A 27,093-nucleotide genomic window follows, 5' to 3' on the forward strand; every position below is an offset into this window, starting at 1 on the left:
TCTTCATGTGCACTGGGAAAAACTGCACATGCTTTTCATGTGAAATCTGAAAATAGTTTGTCATGTATTTGACACCCCTCAACTTTCTATTGAACTCATCCACACATGCATATTTTCAATCAATATGAGAATTGTTATGTATGTTTGGATGATCTCAATTGCAAACTTTGTATAATGCCAAAATCGTGGACTTTTACGACATGAATTTATGCTTGGTGAGTTTAGCTAATTTGCAAATTTGAGTTTATTTTTGTAGTTAAAAATGAACTTCTTCTAACAGCAAGAGTTTCATTAGCAGCATTAATTTTATACATGTTCAGAAGAGCTCATTTGTAAAAGGGGGGATGTTACGATGCATGTCCGAATATTTTCAACTGTATTTTCATGACACTATTTAGTCAATCATTTTAGTCAGAGTCAAACATGGTTTATATCTTACTTTTTTATGATGCCTGCGCCTATTAAATCAATTTTGAAAATAATTTGAAGCATTATTTTTTAGAATGAAAATTTGACCTTTAGAGTTAGAAACATTGCTATTAAAACAATGTTACGTATGTATAATACAAAACGAAAATTTTATATACAAAACTCAACCAAAGCACAAAATCAAAAGTTAAAACGAAAAAAAACAGAAGTGATAATAAGGACATTCTGCCAAAAAATAAAATGACCTGACCAAAACCTTGAAAACATAAAAATATTTGAATTAATGCAGTAAGATGATTGGTTAATTAAACAAGATTGTGAACCATTTTACTTGCTTAATTGATGTTGTATATATCTAAATATTTATTTTATCAACTGATAGAGTTCAGTTCCAGTTTTTTGGGTGAAAATTTGACATTTGGTTTGTCTACAATTAATGAAAACATGGTTTTGATTTTAAACAGTCAAATTTCATTCTTAATTGTTGTAGGGAAAGCTTAAACTAAGCTCTATATTCTAAAGAAAATATTTAGAAAACTATACAGATAGCTGAAATTGAGCTCTATCAGTTGGTAAAGTAAATATTTAGATGACTATACAGATAGCTGAAATTGAGCTCTATCAGCTGGTAAAGTAAATATTTAGACACTAATACAGATAGCTGAAATTGAGCTCTATCAGCTGGTAAAGTAAATATTTAGACGACTATACAGAAAGCTGAAAATAAGCTCTTATCAGCTGGTAAAGTGAATATTTAGATGACTATATAGATAGCTGAAATTGAGCTCTATCAGCTGGTAAAGTGAACATTTAGATGATTATGTAGAAAGCTAAAGCTAAGATATATCAGAAGAAAATCCTGTATTTTTGACCTTTTGACCTTGACCTCAGCTTACTTTGTTCACCAGCATTTTGTAATAGAATCATTATTTAAACATGTGCTCTGTACATTCTAGCTAGAACATTAGAACTATGAAATGGACATTTTGCAAGGAATTTTTGTCCATTTTCCTGATTGATGACCGATTTCATTGTATTATATACATTTTACATAAAAATCATTTAATAATTAAACTCTCTGGTGTTGTTGATTTCTTGGGGTGTAAGCAGCCCCGTCACCAGGAATGAATTGGTGCTGAAGCTCAGATTTTGTATTCAGAAAATTTGAAGAATTAAAGGCCTAGAGAATTCCTTACTGACAATTTTGAGGTGCCAAAAACATCAAAATCTATATCTTTTTGATTTTGTACAAAGACACAGTAAATAAATCAATCTCTGCTGAACTGAAGAAGTTTTTGCTGGGGCACAGACCCCACCCTTAGAATGGGGCTGGGTGTAAGGGATGGGGTGTTGTCCTTTCTGTGAGATAGGAATGCAAGTTCAGCAGGGTTGGGATTGATTGTGATAATAGTATTTGAAAGTTGACACCAGGCTGACTCTCAGAAGCCCTGGCACTGGTATTAGAATTGTTTTCTTGCATTGAAGAGGCTTCTAACCTATGGCATCCAATGGCTACCATTTCAGGCCGTAATGCCAATCTCCTTACTAGTATGTGATTTGAAAGACCAAAAAGAAGCCTTCTTACCTTGTCCAGTAAACTTATCTGAGAAGAACTATTCCGTCTTTATTAGCCCACTTGGTGCAGAAAAGTAGGACGTAAAACTCCATTCATTTCATTTCATTTGAGAAGAACTATTGTAAATGAATCCCAAAAGTATCTAATTGTGGCCAAGAATATGACATTGTAAAATATGATCATTTTGAATATCACCCAGAATGATGTACAATACAAGCAGAAGCCTGCATCTTATTTGGAGTAGGCCTATAAAGACCAAGGTGTTTTTTTTCCATATGGGTCCCTTCAACCTGCATCACTGAAGGGGACACAGGGTTTGAAAAATCCAAGTATATTTCATTTTGGAAATGTGGACATCAAGAAATACTCATTACACCTTCAAGAGTTCATCCCTATTACAGTTTTCTGAAATCAGGTCGAAATGACTCACATGTGGGCGATTTGGTCTTTACCTGGTCTATTCGGTATGCAAACAACGCCCAGGAAGTAGAATCAAAGATGGCCGACATAAATAAAATAAATTTAGCTTTGTGAGGAAAATTAACATTTTAGTGAATCTCTCCACTTAAACTTTGCAAAATGTCGCGGGCCATGATTCCAAGCCAACAGAAGTTGGCGGAGAAGCTGACAATTCTGAATGATCGAGGTCAGGGTATGCTGACTCGGATTTATAACATCAAAAAGGTGAGCCAATATTGAAATAAAATAAATCTTGCAAGTTTTTGATTTATTATGTCGATTTTTTCAAGAGTCACACATACAGGGGTGTATCTACAAGATACATTATAGGGTAGGGGGTGCAATATTGGGCACTGTTGCTGCTTTGCCTCCTCCCTTTCCGGTAGAGCGGACCTCAACGGCTAAAGGGAGAGGTATCTCTCCCAGAATCCAAATGATTTCAGATGGCCTGAGGAGAATTTTGATCATTTAGAGGGAGAGGGCTTCATTTTCATTTCGAACACTTTGTAAAAAGTCCTGAGGGAGGGGGGCATGGTCCAAAACTTACTGTCTTAATGCACCACTACATTAAGTTAATCCATTACAATATTTGTTTGTCAAAACAATTAGAAATCCAATTTTTCAAACTTCATGTATTTCAGATGTTAGGAAATCCTGAGAATAAGCCATCATTCTTGTCTGATAAATCATTAGAAGCAGGTATTAAAAATGTAATGAAGAAATTCCCCCAGTATGACATGAAGTCCAACCAGGTAGGTTTTTATCCGTTCAGATTTATTTCTCAAAATATCTCAAAACCCTTGCTCAAAAATCTTTGTGATAGGTGTGGTCTTCGTTAATGTGAAATTCTACACTTTGAGATATTTAATTTTAGATTTTTTTGGTAACCAGAGGGACTAACATGAAAAGATTTGTCTTTTCCCCAAAAGTTTGCACAAATTGATAACCGTTCCTTTCATTATTTAAGAACTTTTAGAATTTAACATTCAAATGCAGATAATTCTGGACACACCTAGATTTGAAGGCTCAAATTTCGACAGTGAGCTGTGATCACTATTACTGATTAGTTTGTGAAAAAATTCTTGTTTCTGAGACTAAAGTATGATCGGTAAAAAAAAATGGCGCATTGTCCTTTTAAGCAATTTTACAAGGTAAGCTAACCAGCACTTGTAAATGAATAGTCCTTGCTTTGGACCTAGGCCCGTACTTTCTATGAGTTAAATTCTCATTTCACCTTAACACAACTTTTATTATTTTTCAGTTGAACAGCATCAATGCTATGAAAGGAGATATTGTAAAAGGATTACAGTTATATTACTATACATTTGTTGACATCTTGGATTTTAAGGTACCGTAACAATTAAACTTTGTTTCGAAGATTTTTTTCATTAATTAGTGTCTTCATTACTAAATTAAAGAGATTGTTAAGAGCTTTTGTAAAGTTAATGGTTATCAGGGACACAGGTATCATCAATTTGTACCATTCCAATATTCAATCAGACGTCTGTGGTTCTTGCATTTCCACTAAAACTATGCATTTTGTGACGTCACTATTAGTGATGTTCCGATTAGCGGATATTGGAGGTCAAGCGATGTTACTAATTGATTTCCAATTGAAAGTCAGCGATATCAGCAAACAATAATAAATACAGTCATGTTGTTTTTTGTTTGTTTTGTGTAGATAATAACAAATTTCCAATAATAAATTAAACTTAACTTTTAAGATTACATAATCGCTCCGAAATTATTATTTTCTACCGATTGCCCATCACTAGTCACTGTTGTAAAAGCTGCTATTGATATGAAAGGACCATTGCCATAGTGACGTGATAAAACCCATAGTTCAAATGGAATTATGATTTATGTATCTGATTTTCACAAAGACTAATTCCAACCAATTTCTGGATTATAATAACCAAGTAACAGATTTTATTAATTTTATATTTTTAGGATCATGTAGTAGATTTATTAACAACTATTGATGCCTGTCAAGTCTACATGGATATTGTAAGTCAGCTTTTTGTTCAGATATACAGCTCCCTGGAGAGTACAGCTCTAAAGGATAAAAGATCATATCTAGAATAGCAGATTATTGTCTTTAAGATGCCCCTCTTCAATAACCAATAGGAGCAGACAGTTATGACAGATCTTTATAAACATTATAATATTCATATAAGAATGAAAGGGATTAGGGAACAGGCTTTCGCCTATATTACCCCTATCCCGATAATGACAGACAATTCTTTCCTTGCACATTTGTTATATTTTCAAAACCGTAATTTGTTTTGGTTTATAATCAAATCAATATTTCAATGCCAGTTATTATCACCGATTGTTATCAACCTTGCCTAAAGTCTTGCTTAATAATAGCATTGAACTTCTATCATAAATGCCAATATGAAAATAGTACAACTTAGTTTGCACAATTGATAACCTTTCATTATTCTAACAAAACAAAAAATCATTTTTTACCCCGTTTTAGAATTTCACAAAGAAGTTTAATGGACAATTAGTAATAATAAATTTAAATTTATATAAATGCCAATATGAAAATACAACTGTTATCAGATTAGTAATAGTAAAAGTTGAATTTATTGTGCAGATCTACATAAATGTTCAATTATGCTTACAAATTTTTTAATAAAATATTCAGAATTTTTTACCTCTATTTGTAAATTTCAGACGTTAAATTTTGATATAACCAGGAATTACCTTGACCTGATAACAACATACGTGTCTATCATGATTCTTGTATCAAAAGTTGAAGATAGAAAACTTGTGCTGACCTTATTTAACGTAGCTCACGAATTTCTACACAGTAAAGGGTAAGGATTGATTTTGTGGATTTTGTTTTCCTGGCTGTCAGTGATGCTGGTCAGATGAGACATTAAAAAGAGATCCAGTGTGCTTCAGACTGTGTATGTTAAGGTCCTTTGATTTTTGGAAATTGAACAGTAGGCTATTGCAGCTGTTTTGACAAAATTTCCATCATTGCTCACTGCAACGCATTGTGCATCCTCATTAGCTTAGAAGAGTGTTAACTCCATTTCATTTTATTCCAGAGACCCGTCCTACCCCAGACTAGGACAACTTGTGATGGACTATGATCCTCCAATGAAGAAAATGGCTGAAGAATTTGTCCCACATTCCAGGGTAATCATTTCTTCTTAACCAAGACTATTAAGTTTAGACTTCTCCTAAGTGTGGAGAAAATAACAAATTCCTTTAAAAAGTTTTGAAATGAAACTGAAATTGTAATGAGTAACTGACTTAATAGAAGTCTCATTGGTCCCCTGTCAGTGTTGCAGGTGTTAAAGGTTGACATTGTGAGAAACCGAAGCCAAGTTGCTGAAGTCTATGCTTATCAAAAAAACTCTGAAAGTTGAAAATCGACTTAGAGCATTTCTGCTGTCTTGTCAAAATTTCACTCATTGTACACTACATGGTGTTCTCAATCCACTAAAGTGAAGAAAAGTCGGACATAACTTCCCATTTTCTTTCTTTCTTTAAACGTAAATGATAAAATGGCCTTGAAACTTATAGGAAGATTTGTTTAAGTTTTACCTCTGTTTTCAGTTTTTGATGCCTGCGTTACTGTCACTACATAAAATCTATCCTAATCGTAATATACCAGCCAGTCAGATGAGATCGTTACAAGTACTCAGTTTATTGTCTGAGCCGTTAAAAATGTCCACTGTACCTAATACTGACACAGTAAGTTTTCTATTTCACTCTGTTTGAATTTAACAAATACCAAATAAACATTATTAGCTATGTTGACTCTCTGAAAGAGATGCTGATTTGCCAAACCTAAATACCAAATAAACATTATTAGCCATGTTGACTCTCTAAAATGGATGTTGATTTGACAATCAGTTTTATTAGCTAAGTGGCCTCCTGTCTGAAAGTTGACCAACTGAGGTGTTCAAATATCTTAAAGATAACAAAATCAATTTAGATATTTTAATGTTATTTATTTTGTTTTATTTAACACCATTTGACTTATATAAGACCTGAAGAAAACCATTATTTGAATTTAACTTTCAACATCGACTCCATCAGGCATTCAGCCATATAACCATTTTTTTCCCACACTTTCTACGATTTAACATTTTCTATTTTTTCAATCATAAAGAAATTTATTTGTATTATAGATTCAGTGTGATTATCTATCAGTAGATACAATGGAGAGATGGCTTATCTGTAAGTTTTTATAATCTTTTAGTTTGTTTGTTTTTATCATATTTCAGTCTCCGTCAAAATTTGAGCCTTCAGGTCCAGAATTATCAGCATTTGAAAGTTTTGAGACTCTGCCATATTTCTAGCTCGAGTTATTTATGATGGGTTTATGTAATTTTCGTGCAGTTTTGTACTTTTGAAGACTATATTCATATATTCAACACCCAAATCAACCCTGGAAAATAACCAACCATGGCCTTTAAGCTGTGCGATAAGATATCTGAGCATATCAGTCATGTTAATACTGCATTGGAAGCTCCTTCTTCAATTTTTTTTTAAATATTTCAACATTTCAGTTGGATTGATGCTGTGTTATCAACATCTATCAGAGGCCCAGGTTTGGGATATGTGGAAAACAGCTCTACAATCTAGTTATATTATACAGTTATGCCGAGATGAGATATTACATATACATAGCTATGTTGTCAGTTTCTTCGATAGCTTGAAAGGGTATGTCTTCTTTGTTTAAAAAAAAGTCATTAAGGTTCTATAGCACAGTCGTTTAGAGTGTCGGCTTGGTTATGTCAAGCAAATGGCGGCTGTGGGCTCTGATCTCGATTGGCGTGTGAAAGTCTGATGACATGGAATAAGTCATCTTCATTCATAATTCCATTTGACCCAGCTGTAAATGGGTACAGATAATCCAGGAAAGATCAATGCCAAGAGGTTTGGCCAAGTACCAGCTGGTAGAAAGGATCCTTAATTGTGAACCTAAGTTGTTATCCTTGTTTCTTTCATTCTTTCAATATAAGTTTTGGGCCCATCTTTTTTTGACTAACATGTAATATTATTTTCTAGACATAATATACAGGGTAAAAGAGTGAATGAAGTCAAAGATTTACAGGCTAATGCTCTAACAAACGCGTAAGTCAATTTAGATTTGTTTTTACATGTGCATGCTAGGAGGTATTGTCATAAAATGAAGTTTTAGCCTAAAACTTTGTGTGCTTTGGTCTGTGCATGCACATATCAAAAAATCTAGAAAGAGTGACTAAAGAAAAAAAGAATTGTTAGAAAAGTTAGTTGCCAACTCTTTTTTTTTTTTTCTTTTCTTTTTTTTTAAAATATAAAATAATATGATGTTTTTGTAGACCAAGTAAACATCGTGAAATGAGGAAGTTTTTAAGAAGTACTTTACGTGAATTAACTTTGATATTTACTGAACAACCAGGACTACTCGGACCAAAAGTAAGTCAGTTTCTTCCCTTTTTAGATCAACCTGGTTTCCCCCTATCAGGGATGCAAGTCAGAGAGGTTGATATGGAAAAGTTACTTAGATAATAAGTAAATCTAAAACAGGGTAGATTAATTGGTGTCACTGTTAAGACAAAGTTTACCTTATTGCATACTGCCTTGTATCTTCTCATTATAGCACAATTGTTGTAAAACATTAGGACAGATGTTTTCAACCTTTTTTTTGGTATTTACCCCATAGTTGAAAACCTCTGCATTAGGACAAAAACTTCAAATTATCTTTTTCGTGTTTTTGTAGGCTCTGTATGTAGTTCAAGCGTTATCAATGACAAGAGATGAGATCAACTGGTTACTACGCCACGTTTTAAATCCTCCGTCAAAACGACATAACATCAAATTATCACAAGAGGATTTCTACGACAGGTAAAATATGTTTTTTATCGACTGTACGCCAGTGAATACAGCCAATCATAGACCTCGATAGACAGATTGTAAACATTAAGGCTTATCGTAAACAGACCTTCAGTCGGGGACTCTGATTGGCTGTATTTGGTAGCGTACAACCCAAATGGCTGCATTTACAATCTTCCACGGTACTATGTTTGCTATTGCAGTCAAGGTATAAGAAGTTTGTTATAGTTTGAACTTGTGAATATGCTGAAGATCAAGCTTTGTTTGACAAATCGACAAAATATTATTATCTAAGACAAAATATATTCTGTTATTTATGTTTTCAGACAGCTACCAGAGTTGTTATTTTATACAGAGGAATTAAAGGGATTGGTAAAGAAATATAACCAAGTTATACAAAGATATTATATTCAGTATCTCAGTGGTTATGATTCTGTTTATTTAAATCAACTGATACAGGTTGGTACCATTGGCTTTTTTTCTCTCTAATATAGAGGCTGGTAACAGGGTAATACATTTTCGTTTCTTCATTGTAATCTAACAAGTTTTCTGTCACAGCCCTGTTCTAATGATGTGTTGTGTTCTATTTGGGGTTGTGTTTCAACAGACGGCTTGGATTCAGAGATAAAACACATTCAATGAAATTGAGACCTCCATCTTTATTTAGGCTAGCCACCTATCTCTCAAGGGAGATAACTCTTCATACAGACATGATATTTCAAGACCACAATATAGCAATATGTTTGACCATGATATTACAATATGACAGTAAGACCTGTTTCTGGAAAACAATGATGAATTATGGGATATCAAAACTCAAAGAGGGTGTCATTTTACTCTACTTCAAGTGTCTCCTCTCACTATTCATTATGTTACTATGAGTTCTTCTTTTGGTTTAAGAATTGTATAATATGAATTTTTTATGTATATTTTGTAGAATTTGTCGATGTGTCCAGAAGATGAAGCTGTTATTTTATCATCGTTCTATGGCAGTATTTCTAGTTTGACTGTCAAACAAGGTGAGTGGAGATCAATTGTTGAATTCAATTGCCATGACCGTGTGTCTACGATAAAAAAATTCCTGATAATGGAAATCTTAGTACTATGAAATTTTTTCGATGCCATTTGGAACCTGTAATCCAAATATTGGAAATTTAGCATCCGTAACTGATCCAGCTGCCCTGATGATGATTATAGATCGTGTATAATATTAATTACAGTTGAAGATAACGAGGTGTTTGATTTCCGTGGATTACGACTCGACTGGTTCAGACTACAGGTAAGATTAATTGTTCAGGAGGTTTTTAAACTTTTCTAAGCTACTAATAATATATAAGCGCCTTTGTGATAGTGACGTCATAAAACACATAGTTTAAAGGTGCGGGCCCGAATTTGATATTTAATTGGTCTTAAAGATTCAATGTGTAATAATGTTGTGTATATTGTAGGCATACACCAGTCTCAGTAAAGCTGGTCTGGTATTAAAGATTCAATGTGTAATATTGTTGTGTATATTGTAGGCATACACCAGTCTCAGTAAAGCTGGTCTGGTATTAAAGATTCAATGTGTAATATTGTTGTGTATATTGTAGGCATACACCAGTCTCAGTAAAGCTGGACTGGTATTAAAAGATCATCAAGATTTAGCTATACATATGAACACTGTCACTTTCCATACCAAGATGGTGGACTATCTTGATGAACTGTTAATAGAAACTGGAGATTTATCCATATATTGGTAAGTTTTAAGAGTTATGTTTTTGTTGTTATCAAAAAACCCTGCATTTACTACTTTTGACAAAAGTTTGTTTCATGCTGCAGATACTTTTTCCAGATATACAGTCCATATAAGGACATCTTGTTTTTTTAAATTTAAGTTTGACTTCCAGTGTAGTAATTTATGTGTACCATCAAATTCAGCCATTTCATTGAATATGAATCGGAATCCCAAGAGATGTCTAAATAACATCACAAAGGGGTTGTTTACTTTGATCAAGCACCTCTCATTCCAAAAAACATTGTCCTGATGAGGATTATATATCTGAGACACGTGTTTGCAGGATGAGATGCCAAATCATTATTAATAGTATAGGTATGCTACATATTGACTTTTAAATCATTTTGAGTGAGTAGGCTTACTTTACTTGTACACCTCAATTCTAACTTTGTCAAGTTAACTCCCATTTCCAGAAAAGTTGTCCTGATGGTGATTAATTATCCTATACATGAGTTGACTGCATTAATTAATATTTAACAACCTGAATCAGCCAAATTTGGTACTGAACACATCAAGCAACACTCAATTTGTTTTTGGTTTTATTTTGATTAATTTAATCTGTATTAAAATCTTATTAGTTTTTATCTATCTTTTCAGTTTTTATACGAATTTATTTGAACATCAGTTTAAACAGTGTATGGAATTTCCAGCTCAACATCGATTTAGTATTATCTTTCCTATGATTTGTTCACATTTTATGAACGCTACACACGATCTGTGTCCTGAAGAGGTACTGTATTTTCGTTGTTGGGGGTGGGGTGTTGAGGGGACAGAAAAGGGATCTTTTGAAAAAGAAAAGTTGTTCATATTTTCCTCAAGTTTCTTATGACAATGTCATTTAGAGGAATAGTCATAAATGTGAGTCTTTTTTGAGCTAAATATTGTAAACCTGATTAAAATTAGAACAAAAGTTTTCTAGGCTATCTTCACTTTGGGAATTCAATACATCTTTGGTTTAGCCATTAGTCAATAGAAAAACCTTATGAGTTGGTAGTTTATCAATTATCTTTGCTGTCTTTGAAACGTCTCCCTCATTGCCTTTCCTCTTTTTATTATGAAATGAGAAGGTGCAAATCCTCTACCATTCTTGCAAAGATAATCTAAATTTTCTGTATTTGTTTTTCAGCGTCATTCTATTGGTACTACGAGTGTACAATACGCTCACTGGTTTCTTCGTGAAATGTCAGAAGAAATTAACCAGGTTATAACAGCTATCTGTGAAGAACAATGTATGCTTAGTTACAAGGTAAATAACTTTGCGGTGAAATTGCTGCATTTTGGGAGAGTTGAAGAGTTTTTTCTCAGAATGTTATGAAGATATTTTTCTCTGTTGGTTTTTAAGAGAAAATTTCTTAAATACTAGACTAGAGCTCATCTTGAAACGTGTTTTGAATACACAATCCCCTTCATCAGACTAGTTTCTTTTTTAAATGGAGGTTCAATATACAATGTAGGACTTTGTAGGCAAATGAGAAAAGAAGGTATATAATACTATTTCAGTTGTTACCAAAACACAGTGCAGCAGCCATTTTAAACACAGCTCAGCGAAAGAAAAAACAAGATAAGAAGAAACAGACGCAAGAACCAGAAAAACCTGGACAAGAAAGTATGAGGAAAAACAGAGAAAATTTCACAAGGTTTGTTTTTCTAACATTTTCCTAAAATATTGGCATTTGGCAGTTGATTTTTTAACTCAGTTCCCCTCGTTATTTATGTAGCTCTGAAGGGCTGACATAGTCAAAGTGTCTTATCGTTCAAATGAGACAATTAACAGAAGCAATGCATTCTACGAACGTTTGATATTTAAGAGTCCTCGACAACTAGAAATCATCGCATCGTAAGTTTTTTGTCTTCATGTACCCAATAAGGTGCTGAAATGTAGCAAGTAAAACTCCATTTCATTTCATTTCATCCAAGCTAGACTTGAAACTCTATTTCTTACTTATTTTTTATATATCAGAATGGACAAACTGCACATGGCCCTGACTGAGTTATGTTATGCTATAAATTATTGTAATGTTATACAAGTATGGGAACACGGCTTTGTACCGCGAGAATTCTTCTTACAACAATTAGAGGCTCGATTTAACAAGTAAGTTAGGATTTTTACGTACCTATATACCCCTGATTCCCAACCTGGGGTGTTTTCACCACCTGGGGGTGTGGGACTAGAGTGTCAGGGGTGTGGCCAACTGGTGTAGGAGAAGAATTTATTTTGAAGTGAGAGAGCACCTCACATCATCACATGCTGGAAATGTGGATGAAACAAATTTTTTGGGTTGTGAAAGGTCCACGTGATTGCTCCAGGGGTGTAAAGACTGAAATAGTTCGGGAACCACTGCTATATACCAAAGTGATCTTAGGATGAGTTCAACTGTAGTATTATATCTGCCAATGATTTTTTAGTTACTTCCCTTGTTGTAGTATTTTTATATATAATGATATGAAATCGAAGCGGATGAGTTCAACTGTTACAATATTTCAGCAAACTATATTTTAGTTATTGCTCTTCATCTCAAATTTGTGAAATTTTTTAAGCTTCTATTAGATGTTACTGGCTTATATCTTAAGCCCTGCTGCTGTTGCATATGGTTACGAATGTGAATAGCGGTTATTAGTTTCGAACGTGACTCTCATGTAACTGAGTTGTGAGTTGTGTTCGGAACTCATGCCAACTTTCATTATTCGCAACTATACACAACTGATAATCACTATGGTGTGAGAGAATCTTTAACAAATAAACTCAGTATATATGTCTGTAATTGAATAATTTTGATATTATAGAGCTCTGGTTGGTATGATGATGTACAACCCTGAAACCAATGAAATAGCCAAACCCTCAGAGCTATTAAACGGTGTACGAGCCTATATGAATGTATTACAGAGTATTGAAAACTATGGTAAGGTATTTTGACTGTTCCTATTTGTACCCTTCCCCCCCCCTCCTCCACCAATTGTACCCCCACTTCGTTTCTAACAAATTTAGAAATACAGTTTTTTTTATGCATATTGCCCTAAAATATGTGTCAGAATGCATCAATTCTGTGGGAAAATTCCTCTCAGATGCTCCATTGCAGGCGTTAGCCTATGATGGTTCCACAGAGCTGCTTATTTTGACAGTTGTACCCCCAATAAGTCTGTCTGTTCTTATTTGTACCCTTAGTCTCGGAAGGCTGGGGCCACCACTCCTACTTGTTTGTTTTGTGATTTTTGAATATTTGTGATCATAAACGCAAAATTGAATTGAATTATTCTCTCTTACAGTACATGTAGATATGGCTCGAGTTTTTAACAACGTTCTTCCACAACAAACTCAACCCACAGACAGTACTGGTGAAAAAACTATTACAGCTAACTATACCAACTGGTAAGTTGACTCCCTGACCTCCTCCCTGACCTCAGACCTCATCCTTGATCCCCTAACCTCATTCTTGACCTCTAACCTCTAACCCACAGACAGTACTGGTGAAAAAACTATATCAGCTAACTATACCAACTGGTAAGTTGACTCCCTGACCTCCTCCCTGACCTCAGACCTCATCCTTGATCCCCTAACCTCATTCTTGACCTCTAACCTCTAACCCACAGACAATACTGGTGAAAAAACTATTACAGCTAACTACCAACTGGTAAGTTGACCCCGACCTCCTCTAACCTCAGACCTCATCCTTGATCCCCTAACCTCAACCCTGACCTGATACCTCATCCTTGACGCGTGATCTTTTACGTCTAACCTTCGAAGCTCCTGTAACCCTTTTGTTGTTTAGACTTTTGTTGTTTAGACGTATATTTCAAGGAGATTTGTTCTGCAGAAAACCACGCAAGATAAAGACCAAATGCTTCCATCCTAGCAAATTTTCCTTCATAACAAACTTCAAAGTGTAAAGCTGTAATAAAGTTATCTATTTCTATATTTTAGGTATTTAGAAGTATTGTTAAGAAGAGTAACGTGTAATGCTGGTCATATTGTCTATTCACCCAGTCAGAAAGCTTTCGTTAGTATTGATCATAGCGAGGGACAGTTCTTCGCTGCTGAGGAATTCGCTGATTTGACAGGTATGTTACTCTTTAGTCAGAGAATGTTAACTCTACATTAGACATTCTCATGTATAAGTAAGATCACAATTGAGTTCAACTTTCTTGATTTTTCATTGAAGGAAATTTGAATTACTTCCCTTGCCTTTATAACATCATTATGGTGGGATTGAGTTTTGCTATTAGAGATCTTCAGACACTGATCTATTTCACCCTGTGCCCCTACTGAGTTTTGCTATTAGAGATCTTCAGATAACTGATCTATTTCCCCTACTGAAGTTTGAAAGATTTTCAGACAACTGATCTATTTCAGACTAAAGTATTATTTATCTTATTTTCCAGAATTACGAGCTCTAAGTGAACTGATCGGTCCGTATGGAGTGAAGTATATGGGAGAGAGATTAGTATTAAATATTGCTAGTCAAGTTGATGAACTCAAGGTTAGTTACATATTTTACTCTCCCTACTGATGCATTGGTGTTTATTGTCTTTACCTTTTACAAATGTCTGTCCTTAATTAGCTTGTGTTCATTTCATTTGTGCGGATTAGTTTCTAAGAAACAGAATCATCCATATTTCACATGAATAACAACTTAGGTTCTCAAAGATCATGTCTACGAGCTGGTTCTAGGCCATGCCTCTTAGCCAAGGTATTACCGATAACAATTTAGGTTTGCAAGTATCCTTTCAATCAGCAGGAGTCTGGTCAAACCCATTGGCAGATTTTTCCTAGATTATCTGTACCCTTTTACATCTGGCAAATTTTTTTCTTTATAACAATTTCTCTTCTGAATCTATCTGAAACTATCAGAGAAACGTCATTATATACAATCTGCATTGCATGACTTATAATCATGAGTCTTTTACCATTTTCAGAAATTAGTGATCAGTAATAAAGACCTACTCAGTCAGTTACGAACCAGTTTCGATAAACCAGAAGTCATGAGAGAACTGTCTAAAAAACTCCAAAGTAAGTTGTGTTTTTCTATCCCATAATATTATCTTGTTTTGGATTGAAGTTATATTACTAACCTCTTTATTAATCTTTTTGCATTTTTGAGATTTTATTATCATATAGATATTAATTTCTGAATTTTCTTAAAGGAGCCATGGTGGCTTAGTGAACAACCTGAGGGTAGCGTTTTTATCTTGGGGTAGGTAAAGATCAAAACAGGAGTCAAGGTAACTCACAATGTAAGACAACTGCTTGTTAATCACGGATTTCAGTACTTGAATTGAAGAATAACAAGAAGTGTTATTGAAATTAGTATGCCCACAACTTGGGTTCTATTCCAATACATACAGAGTTGTTGTCTTTGTATGGAGACACAGTAGACAAAAACTTGTACAAAGCAAATTATTAAGCATTTTGTTACAGTTTGCATGGATGAATTGGTATTTTTGAAATGAAAATCTTGATAACTTTTGAATATGTAATATATCTGAATGTGCCTGTATTAATAGAAGAATATAATGCATTTTGTGGGTTTTACTTGACTATGTGCCAAATACTCTTGTCAATTTAATTAGTGTTTGTCATGTTGATTAGTATAATCTAAAGTAGTATTTGGCATATAGTAGAGTAGAACCCAGGGTGTTGATGTCAGAAATATTTAAATTTAGACTGATATTTTATGTAAAAAAATAAAAAAAATAAAAAAAAAAAAATTAGACTGATTTAATGTGCCCTTACACTATAGTGATTACTAGTTGAGTATGGTTGTAAATAATGATAGTGGTCATGAGTTTTGAATACAACTCTCAACTCAGTTACATGAGAGTTACATCGAAACTTATAACAGCTATTCTTATAGGCAACCATACGTAACTGGTGATCACCATGGTGTGAGGGGACCTTTAAGAAATTAGTATAGATGTAAATATTGTCGTAACATCATATTCCTTTGTTAAAAGCCCTTTTGTGATTATTGAATCTTTTACGTAATCAAAAAAAAATTATTTCTTGAACTATCACTTCCTAAATTTGATCCAATATTCGTCGATATTTTCGGAAATAACATTCAATATATCATAGTTTAAACATTTCTGACTGCAACACCTGATATTTTTATTTATTTTGATTATTATTATTATTATTATTTCTAACTATCAGAACCTGTTAAAACTGCATCAAGTAAGAGTATGTCGTCAACTTCTCAACTCTCTATCATTTTATCATTATTATCATTTTATCATTATTATCATTTTATCATTATTATCATTTTATCATTATTATCATTTTATCATTATTATCATCATTTTATCATTATTATCATTATCATTATTATCATTTTATCATTATTATCATTTTATCATTATTATCATTTTATCATTATTATCATTTTATCATTATTATCATTTTATCTAAAGGTGCCTTCACACCCTAGCGATCACCAGTTGTCATAGTTGCAAGTAAGAGTGATCATAAGTTTGGAAAATGAGTTGCGAGTTGCGTTTGAAACTTATAACCACTCCGTCTAATGAATTAAACTTTCATTCTGTTTGTAATTTTATTAGTTTTTATTTTTAATACAGCCCCTTCAGTTAGGGTCTATCGACAGCCCTCTTGAACGTTTGTTAAATGATCGTATTGACCTAGACCTGATAAATTCACAAAATGTGAAGGGTAAAAATTTGATTGGTTATAGCAGAAGTCATCGAGTCAGGTCAAAAGATTGATTTGACAAATGTTCAAGAGGGCTGTTATAAGACCCTAACTAACGTGGCTATATTAAAAATAAAAGCTAATAAAAAAAACAGAATGAAAGTTTGGTCTAAGTTTAATTAGACTGATAATCATTTTCTTGATATCACCATGGTGATTGTTATAATGTAAGGGCCCCTTTAGATTGATGTGGTATATATATATATAACTTTTGTTCACTTTTTATTTGTTTTGTATCCGTGTCATTTCTTTTTTCTTTCCTTTATCTTTTATTTAAGATCTGATATGTTTTGTTCTAGGTTTTTTTTTTCTGTGATTTCTGTAAAGTTGTTAATTTAAACTAGTTCTGTCCAATCCTTCTTAGCTAAAAAGTAGAATATGAAAAATATATAAAAATCTCCATTATAAACAATCTGCAAAACGAACGTTGAATACAATGTTCAAAATAAGGTGTTTTGTATATTGAGGGTGGTTTTTTTTGTTAATGTTTTTTTTGTGTAGCATGTGATGTGTGACTTTTGTGTAGTTTTTTGATTTAGGACTTTTTATTTTCTGAATCAGTTTTTAGTTTAACAATTGATATTTTGTTTCTTGCTGATAGATGATGAATAATACAAGCTACTAGGGCTGGGTGATATTGGTTCAAGTTGATATCATGATATTAAACATTGATATATCGCGATATTTTTTAAGTATGAATTTTACTGGTTTTTGGAACAAAATTTTAAATGTAACATAAAACAATAAATATCTCTAAAAACACCCCAGTCTTTAACATCATGAAATAAACATCTGTTTCAAATATTAAGTTACTTGTTAAAATTATGTAGATGATCTTATCTGGACAAAAATTTAATGATACAACATGATAACTACTATATCACAATATGGCGATATTTTGGCATTGTTTAACGATCTAAATTCCTATACCGGTATTTATCGTGATACTGGTATATATCGCCCAGTCCTACAAGCTACAGTATCTCCAATAAACATACAAATTCACAAAACCTCTTCCCCTTTTAAATTCTTTAAAAAAGGAATTTATTTTTTCTTTAACAATTTTCTTATTTGCCAATTAAATTTGATTTTTTTAATTAACTAATTATAATTAATATTTGAACTAACGAATGTTTTTAACGACCAATTCCTTGTTTTTAGCTAACCATAAGAGTGCTCCCAGTGGTAAGCTTTGATTTTGATTTCAACTGTTTTTTAACCCCCTTTTCACCTCTTTGTGTGTGATAATATTTTAGCTGTTTTAACCCGTCTGTTCTCTTATTATGTGTGATATTATTTTAGCTGTTTTAACCCGCCTATTCTCTTATTATGTGTGATAATATTTTAGCTGTTTTAACCCATCTATTCTCTTATTATGTGTGATATTATTTTAGCTGTTTTAACCCGCCTATTCTCTTATTGTGTGTGATATTATTTTAGCTGTTTTAACCCGTCTATTCTCTTATTATGTGTGATATTATTTTAGCTGTTTTAACCCGCCTATTCTCTTATTATGTGTGATATTATTTTAGCTGTTTTAACCCGCCTATTCTCTTATTATGTGTGATATTATTTTAGCTGTTTTAACCTGCCTATTCTCTTATTATGTGTGATAATATTTTAGCTGTTTTAACCCGCCTATTCTCTTATTGTGTGTGATATTATTTTAGCTGTTTTAACCCGCCTATTCTCTTATTATGTGTGATATTATTTTAGCTGTTTTAACCCGTCTATTCTCTTATTATGTGTGATAATATTTTAGCTGTTTTAACCCGTCTATTCTCTTATTATGTGTGATATTATTTTAGCTGTTTTAACCCGTCTATTCTCTTATTATGTGTGATATTATTTTAGCTGTTTTAACCCGTCTATTCTCTTATTATGTGTGATATTATTTTAGCTGTTTTAACCCGTCTATTCTCTTATTATGTGTGATATTATTTTAGCTGTTTTAACCCGTCTATTCCTCTTATTATGTGTGATATTATTTTAGCTGTTTTGTGATATTATTTTAGCTGTTATAACCCCATTCTGTTTATTTTATTCTAAAAGTGTAGTGTTTTTGTTTGCATTTATTTAAAACCAAATATATGTTTTATCGAGCAAAGGATATTTCTGCACATGTGGAGATTGTTGAGCAGCTATGACGGGTGTGGCGCCAGGCAGGGTATGCTTACTCTTCTAGACACCTGATATCACTGGACATTTAATGTGTTCATTACTATTTAATCTACCTTAAAATACAGGAGATTGTTTGTTTTAAATCATACCTGAACGCAGATATATCTTTGCTCAATTAAGTATTATTAGATATTTGAGATCAGTTCCCTTTCATCAATTACTTCATGTAAATTGGCATATAAAAGGCAAATTAGGCATTAGGATTAATGATTATGCCTCACTTCTTCTGGAGTTAACACTTACAAAATCAGTGAGCTGTTTTATGCCTTAGCAAAATTTCCTTGTCTATAAAACGCCTTAGTTTGTCTATAAAACGCCTTAGTTTGTCTATAAAACGCCTTAGTTTGTCTATAAAACGCCCTAGTTTGTCTATAAAACGCCTTAGTTTGTCTATAAAACGCCCTAGTTTGTCTATAAAACGCCCTAGTTTGTCTATAAAACGCCCTAGTTTGTCTATAAAACGCCTTAGTTTGTCTATAAAACGCCTTAGTTTGTCTATAAAACGTCTTAGTCTGTCTAGAAAACGCCTTAGTTTGTCTAGAAAATGCCTTAGTTTATCTAGAAAACGCCTTAGTTTGTCTATAAAACGCCTTAGTTTGTCTAGAAAACGCCTTAGTTTGTCTAGAAAACGCCTTAGTTTGTCTAGAAAACGCCTTAGTTTGTCTAGAAAACGCCTTAATTTGTCTAGAAAACGTCGTCATTTGTCAGAAACACCTTAGTTTGTCTAGAAAACGCCTTAGTTTGTCTAGAAAACACCTTAATTTGTCTAGAAAACGCCTTAAATTGTATCCTCGAGCTATATTATTTATTTAATGCTTGGAAATTAACCTCTGTGTGATCTTTAGTTTTGTGTTTATCTTTCTTACCATAAATGGATTCTAAAATATCTGGAAGATGGGTGATTAGTGAAGAGATTCATTATAGAGCAACATATACTGTCAGCATTTCAATTGTCGATGGCATCAAATTTTTATGAATCCAGCTGCTCTTTTTCCTTCCTTCAGATCTTTTGGATCCATTTCTGGTTACGTCTGTAATCTATAGTCTGTGTCTAATTTATCTGTGGTAATAGGTTTTAAAATAATAGTGGTCTGGTCTGATTGGTCAATCTATAATATCCAATACAAAATTTTATTATCCAATCAGATTTCTATATATTTCTCAAAATTTGAATTATAAGTTTTGAAGATTTAAACCTCTGTTTGATTGTTTAAAATTTTCTTTCCTGTTGTCCATGCTCTTTAAATACTGTTTGATGAAATAGTCTTCTAGATAAAAAGAAACTATTTGTTTCATACCATCCAGAGAATAACGTCTCAAAAGTTGTGTTTGATTAACTTCAAAACTTTATATTCTCAAAGAACATTCTTACAGGTTATGAACCAATTATACTTAACTTTTTCAACCTGAATTATTCGTGTATCCATTTGGAATTGTCTGTTGGATGTGCAAGTTTATCTATGAGCTACTAAACTTCGCAATGTCAAGCTATTACAAACTGCATCCAATACCTTGACTGCATTAACCACTTTTCTTGTATGATGGGAGTGTGTAAATGCAGTGATTTGATTGGATTGTATGCTACCGAATACAGCCAATCAGAGCCTTGATATTTACAGTCTTTGTGTCAAGTACTCTGATTGGCTGTATTGGCCAGTTAACAACCCAATCAAATCACTGCATTCCATGATACAAGGAAGGTGGCTATTGCAGTCAAGGTATAAGACACAGTTTGTAATATTTGACATCGTGAAGATGACTTAATTGATAATATCTATATATCTGTATAATATACTAACAATTCTCTGTCTATTTGCTTTACAAGCTTCTAAACAAAAGGATTCTAGTGCATCCATAATTAGAGGTATCTTTTTATCTTATCTTATATTTTCAGTCCAATAAAACTTGTGTTTGCTGATTTTTTACAAAATGAATCAACTTCTTTTATACAGCTGGTAGAATTGGAGAACAGAAATAATTTATTATATCTATTTTTAAAAAAATGCTTTGAATTTCAACTATTTTTTATGTGTTTCTTAGTCTTACTGCATTACTATGGCATCCTGGCATTAAAATCTCAGGGCTACTGGACTGTTTTTTATGTAATGTTTTAAAAGTTGGAAAACTAACAGCTTGAAAGTTTTGAGATTGACTGAGTTTAAAAAAGCTGATTATTTTGTAATGAGTTTAAATTTGAAATGTTAATTTTATAGATGTGGACATTGTATTAATGAGAATGACGATAATTGGTGTGTTACTGGCTTTCCGATCCCTCGTACAAGAGGCTTTACATGATGTAAGTAGAGTCATCAGGCGACAGGGGCTGGGTATGGAAGGACAGTTTGTACAAACCTTAGAAATTAGGGACAACGGAGTATCGGGGAGCTAGATTAGAGACAGGTGGAGATGTGTATATCTGCTATAATGATAATAAACTGATTGATCCGTCTAACATTGAATGGTGAAGTAGGGTCAGCAGGTTGAAATGAGACTATTAGCTGGCTCTATGACTATATTTTGCAATGTGAAAATTGCAATTCTACTTTCAAAGCACATTGAATCAATGCTAGCACAAACCATCAAACCTGCTAACTTATAAAGGATTGAACTCTGTTCCGACCTCCTTTTATGTATTTTGTTTAAAATTTTAGGTTTTAGATGACCATGTACCATTTTTAATGAGTTCAATTCGAGATATACATCACTACGTACCAAATACTAAAGATGCTATGGTAGGATATATCTTATTTCTATTCTCGTCAATTTTTACAAAGGCTTCTTCACAATTAGCTTCTGTTTTGGTATAGATTAAATTTGCTTATACTAATAGGAGAAATCATTGCCGTGACATAGCTTTATTGGGATTTGGATCAGCTGTATGCTCAGAATAATGAAAGTTTAATCAGAATCCAAAATGTAAAATGTAATATAGAGACGTGGGACTCAGTGCCCTCTTTGAGTGAGTTTGTTCTAACCTCAAGACCTCCTGAGATCAGTGCATGATAGAATTTAAAACAGGTATCATTTGATGTGATTACCTCCAATAAAGGTTTGAAAGAATAATTACAAATAAGCACAAATGAAACTGGACAGCCAAATATTAAAAAACTTTTGGTGTTTGTCTAAATGAGAGCTGCTTGTGAGATGTTGTCCAGGTGATCTGTGAAAATACAGCACAAATTTAAGATGTTGTCAGAAGTGAGTTAACATAAGTAGGATAAATTTGCATACATCGTCAGCCATCATAGTGTTATGCTATCAGCTCCCAAGTTTCCATCATATTAATCTGTGTATGTTTTTATTCTAAAATTAGCCAGCTTCACTAAAACAACAGGTTTGATTCATATTGTTGTTTGTCCTTGTTTGATTTAAGTTATGTCATGTTTGTCTTCCATTTTTATTTCAGTTTCAGTTTTTATGTCATGTTTGTCGTTCATTTTCAATTTAGAGAATTTTATTTTCAGTTTTGTCATATTTATCCTCCATTTTATTCTTACTTTATTTTCATTTCATTTTCATTTTGTAGTCATTTTCATTTTGTAGTCATTTGTAGTTCATTTTGTGTTCATTTTATTTTCATTACATCCATTGTGTGTCCTTCATTTTGTTTTCAATCCCATGTCGTTCATTTTCATGTATTTTTTATTCAGCCTTGACCTTGTTAAAATATTGCATGGTCTTATTAATATAATTTTAAAATTTTTAATTTACTTCAATCAGGATATTTTCCTAATTGGTCTAATTTGATGTGCTCTTGTTTTTGATGCCTTAATTTGAACGTTAAGTCCACAACTTGGGATTTTGGTTTTGAAAGACTGAAACCAATATATAAAAGACGCTACTGTTTTCTATGCAGTGATATTAATATGCTTAACTTATTGTTTTTGATTGGCCGAATGAAAACCTTGATATTTGTGCCTCTTTCTGTATCACATTGTAGTGTCCAATCATAACTGTCCTTTCCTGTTGACCAATCATTTTTCAACTTATATTTGCATTGATTATCCAGTCATTTTTTCTGTCCAATCATATAGAATTGTGTCAGATTATCCAGTATTACTGTATATTACAGGTAGTCAATGAATTGGCATCCTCCGCTGGGTTAGCCTGTGATATTGACCCTACTTTGTGTAATGCACTACGAACCCTGAAAAGTGGTAAGTCAGAAATGTCCATCTTCTTCGATCGATTTCAACTTTTAAAGGGATGAATTTTAATATTCAATTTGAATTGAACCAGAAGACTATTAGCCATTTTGAAGACTGAATTAATTTAGATTGTAAAGGGATGTAATCATCTAAATTTTCATCTTCAAATATAACTTAAGTCACATTTAAGGGTAGACATCACATTAAATAACAGAACACAGGAGTAGTGTACTTCAAAATTGTGTTCTGTGATTTATTCATCTTAAAATGAACTGTTGTTTTTCCATCTTTTAAACCTCATTAGATATAAATTAAAAACTCTGAAATGATAAAGTCATCTTACTTTAAGAGAGATTTTATAACATTTCATTGCTACCAGCTTAAATAAGTTTGACTTGATTTATGAGAACTATTTTAATTTTAGAACATGCAGAAGATGAATATAACTTGGCGTGTTTATTGATGGTGTTTGTTGCCGTGTCGATGCCGAAATTAGCCAGAATGGATTCCACTGTATTTAAAGCTTCATTAGAAGGTATGCTCTCAGTCCAGGCCCCTCCCCTTCAATAAATCTTACCAGCAGAATGAAGTATTTATCTATAATGTAATGTTTAGTGGCAGTAGAACGAGTGGTTTGGTTATGAAATGTTGTAGATATGTTCCAGTATCTGTTTACAACCTCCAACCAATTTTCATGTTATTATCTGAACAATTTGATATTAAATGCCTTCAATTTCAAACATGAGGTTCTCATACAGAAGAATTAGCACCCAGAAATGTCCTTTGCTATTTAGCCTTCGATTCCAAACAAAAGTTTCTCTTGCTAAGGAAGAATTGTGACCATATTACCAACGTAAAAAGAAAGGAAATATTCTGATGCCTGTGCCAGCACTTCCGAGAGTCGGTCCAGTGTTGGCTCTCACCCCCTAATACCATTGTTGTTTACTATATTTCAGGTCATAAAAATAACAGTCACTGTCTAGCTAAAGCTGTCAATGCCCTAGCAGGGGCTATGTTTACTATTTATGGATCTGGTGATGTAGAAGACAGACTGAAAGAATTTTTAGCTGTAAGATTATATTTCTTTGTTTTTTGACACTTTACTTATTGTTATTTTAATACATACATTTAAAGTATGTTATGGTTGAAATTTGTACGTCTGCTTCTTTTAACTGAGTTTGAATTCGACACATTTTCAGTAAGGAAATCAAATTGGATCGGATTCTTTTTGTCAAATGAGTATCATCTCCATAGTTACAACTTGTTGTTTTTAACCCTTTGAACCCTGAGTGTAAATGAAATACAACGTCATATACCCTGAACTCCAAGTAATAAAAGTAAAAGCGTATGACGTTAATGTTGTATGACGTCACTTAGCAACGGCCGGTATACCGGCTGGTCGGGTATATATTGCGTGAGTGTTTGGCTGGTACACCGGCCGCTAGGGTTGAAAGGGTTAAGAATCTGGAGCCATAGAACTCAAACTTTGGCATTATCGTCTTTGTATTTAATCTGATTAATAAACCTGGTTTTTCAGCTGGCATCATCCAGTTTATTACGTCTGGGACAAGAACATGATAAAGATACGATTAAAAATCGTGAATCTGTGTATTTATTGTTAGATCAGGTAGGTTTTCATGTTATGGATGAAATTATGGAACCTTATTTTCGAATTTTACTCCCTAGCATCCTCACAAGGGGTTGTAAAGAGATTTTGTAACATTTTCATGTGTATCAAGGCCATCATTCCAATTTTCAGTCAGACGTCTGTGTTTCCTGTAATTATAGAAAATGTTTTACCGTATACAACTTTAATATGACATAATTTAGTGTGTTAGATACTTGCTAACTGAAGGGTCCAGGGTTCAACCCCATAGGTCAAGATTATTTTTTCAACCTAACATAAGTAGTTTCCTTTCAATTTTAAAATTTATATTTTCAGATTGTACAAGAATCTCCGTTTTTAACGATGGATCTGTTAGAATCGTGTTTCCCGTACGCGTTATTACGTAATGCCTATCACAGTGTTTATAAAGCATCTGCAGCTGAATCCAGCAAAACTCTAGCGTGAAGTTAGAAACATATTGTTCATCCTTGAAACGGATCCAGCAAAACTTTAGCTTGAAGTTAAAATCATATTTCTCCATGAAACGAAATTAGCAAAACCTAAACTTGAAGTTATATATTGTTTGAAAAGCATTCATGAAATGAAAACTAGAAATATTTTGCCTTTATATAAACATTTTGTTATTTGTTACTATACATTGGTCTTAAAGTTGTCTATTGTTTTGTTATCATTTAAACCCACAACCAGTTGATTTTCTTTCTAAGGATTTGCAAAAACCAATATGCCCCTGGTGTTTACGAAAACAAAACCATGTTTAAACTTTTTTGTACTTTAAGTTTCTTTTATGTTTTTTGGGGGACCATATTTTTGTTCATCAATTTTGTAAAAACTTGGTGGAATTTTCATTTCTTCTTCTCTTAATTTCTCTTTCCTACATAATGTATCTTTTATAAATCTATCTTATTTGGCTTGGATATTTTCCCTCTTTTAGAATTTTTGCATTTAAATTATATAAATCAAAATATCAAGTTTTTGCTGAAAAAATATAATGAAATCGAAGTTGAAATGATTTTGCCGAAAATTACGCAAGAAAATTTGTACATTTGTTTATATCTATTTAGTGCAATCTTATTGATATTGTTAGTTTTTGTATTTTGTAAATTGTTTTTCTGTATATATTCCATGTAATATGTGCTGATATCACTTTATCTTGAACAAGGGCAGTAATTCAAAAACTATTGATTGCAAAATTGTGAAAGTCAAACTCGTCTGAGATCTGCCAATATAATTTATAGCATTCCTAGGTAGTTAGTGGCGTTTCTTCAGGGGTCAAGGTGGTGGCCATGGCTTCCCAGAGAAGTTGCTGGCCTGACTTTTGCAGTTTCAAATTTCTTATCATTGAGTTCTTCATTGCCTGGAGCTGTTGCCCCGTTAACGAATCTGTGGCCCCTTCTCGGTCCCTCAACCTAATGATACCTAGTTTCATTCAAATCTTGCCATTCCTCTTATATTTATTGTAGAATTGGGCCATATAATTTTTGTTAGATATCCCTTGTGTAGATCGTCTATCAGTTTATACATGTTTTATATTGATTAGCATAAATCAATGGTTATAAATAAATCTTTCACTTTGGATTACAGCTTTCGATACATGCATGATAGCTTTATAAAATTATGACATGGAAATGAAAAACAACAGAATGAGTTTCAATGAATTTTGATAAATATTTGTTTATATTTTGTACACCCCCCCCCCCCTCACATATTTATTTCATATAAAACCATGTCTTATTTCATTATAGAACTTTTCATTATTAAATTTATATTAAGCTTATATTCTGTATTTTTAAAAGCTATATTCTAGGCATTCAAATGATAGAGCTGAAAGACATGTCACACTCTAGGTCACTCTATCACATGTTGAATTAATGTCGATTTTCTTGACTTATAATCAAAGCACATTGCCAACCTTTGATGCAAAGGGGGTCTCTTCAGCCATCATCTGCCAAGCAACCAGTGTTGATAGTGAGCACTCAGTATGTAAACCCAGAATCATATTAGTTTTACGTCCTACTGTTTTGCACTATGTGGGCTAATGAAGACCGGCAACACCATGCAGGGTGCAATGAGGCAATATCAAGACAGCTTACCTGCATCACTGACAGGGGAAAAAATCTGAAGGTATCATCTCGACCTATGCCAGGATTGAACCCTGGACCTTAAGATTAGCGAGCAAGCGTCTAACTCACTGAGCCACCTCGGCTCCCTGGCCCAGAAATGAAGACGGGCAATGCCACGCAGTGTGTCATCAGGGGAAAATTTTTGATTTTTTGTAGCATGAATATGAAATGATTGGAAGCATACTTGTCATTTCGATTGTCCGAATACTGTAAAACTGAAGACAATTTTTAA

General features: G+C 33.1%; 1 protein-coding gene across 1 annotated transcript; it reads left to right on the top strand.

Moving 5' to 3' along the window:
• Positions 1-2,584: 2,584 nt before the first annotated feature.
• LOTGIDRAFT_163399 (hypothetical protein) lies at positions 2,585-25,185 on the top strand (the record flags this gene model as incomplete). The annotated part of the gene is made up of 32 exons (XM_009059479.1): positions 2,585-2,689; positions 3,106-3,216; positions 3,726-3,812; positions 4,415-4,471; positions 5,147-5,289; positions 5,527-5,617; positions 6,041-6,178; positions 6,619-6,667; positions 7,000-7,153; positions 7,502-7,567; positions 7,795-7,891; positions 8,196-8,320; positions 8,635-8,767; positions 9,246-9,327; positions 9,529-9,587; positions 9,901-10,046; positions 10,683-10,815; positions 11,212-11,331; positions 11,586-11,722; positions 12,046-12,177; positions 12,870-12,985; positions 13,350-13,452; positions 14,005-14,141; positions 14,463-14,560; positions 14,997-15,090; positions 21,180-21,262; positions 21,618-21,698; positions 23,039-23,123; positions 23,539-23,649; positions 24,071-24,183; positions 24,652-24,741; positions 25,057-25,185. 32 exons carry the CDS (start codon positions 2,585-2,587, stop codon positions 25,183-25,185), a joined length of 3,405 nt encoding a protein of 1,134 aa, XP_009057727.1.
• Positions 25,186-27,093: the final 1,908 nt, after the last annotated feature.

This window comes from Lottia gigantea (assembly GCF_000327385.1).
Source record: "Lottia gigantea unplaced genomic scaffold LOTGIsca_39, whole genome shotgun sequence".
Classification (NCBI taxonomy): domain Eukaryota; kingdom Metazoa; phylum Mollusca; class Gastropoda; family Lottiidae; genus Lottia; species Lottia gigantea.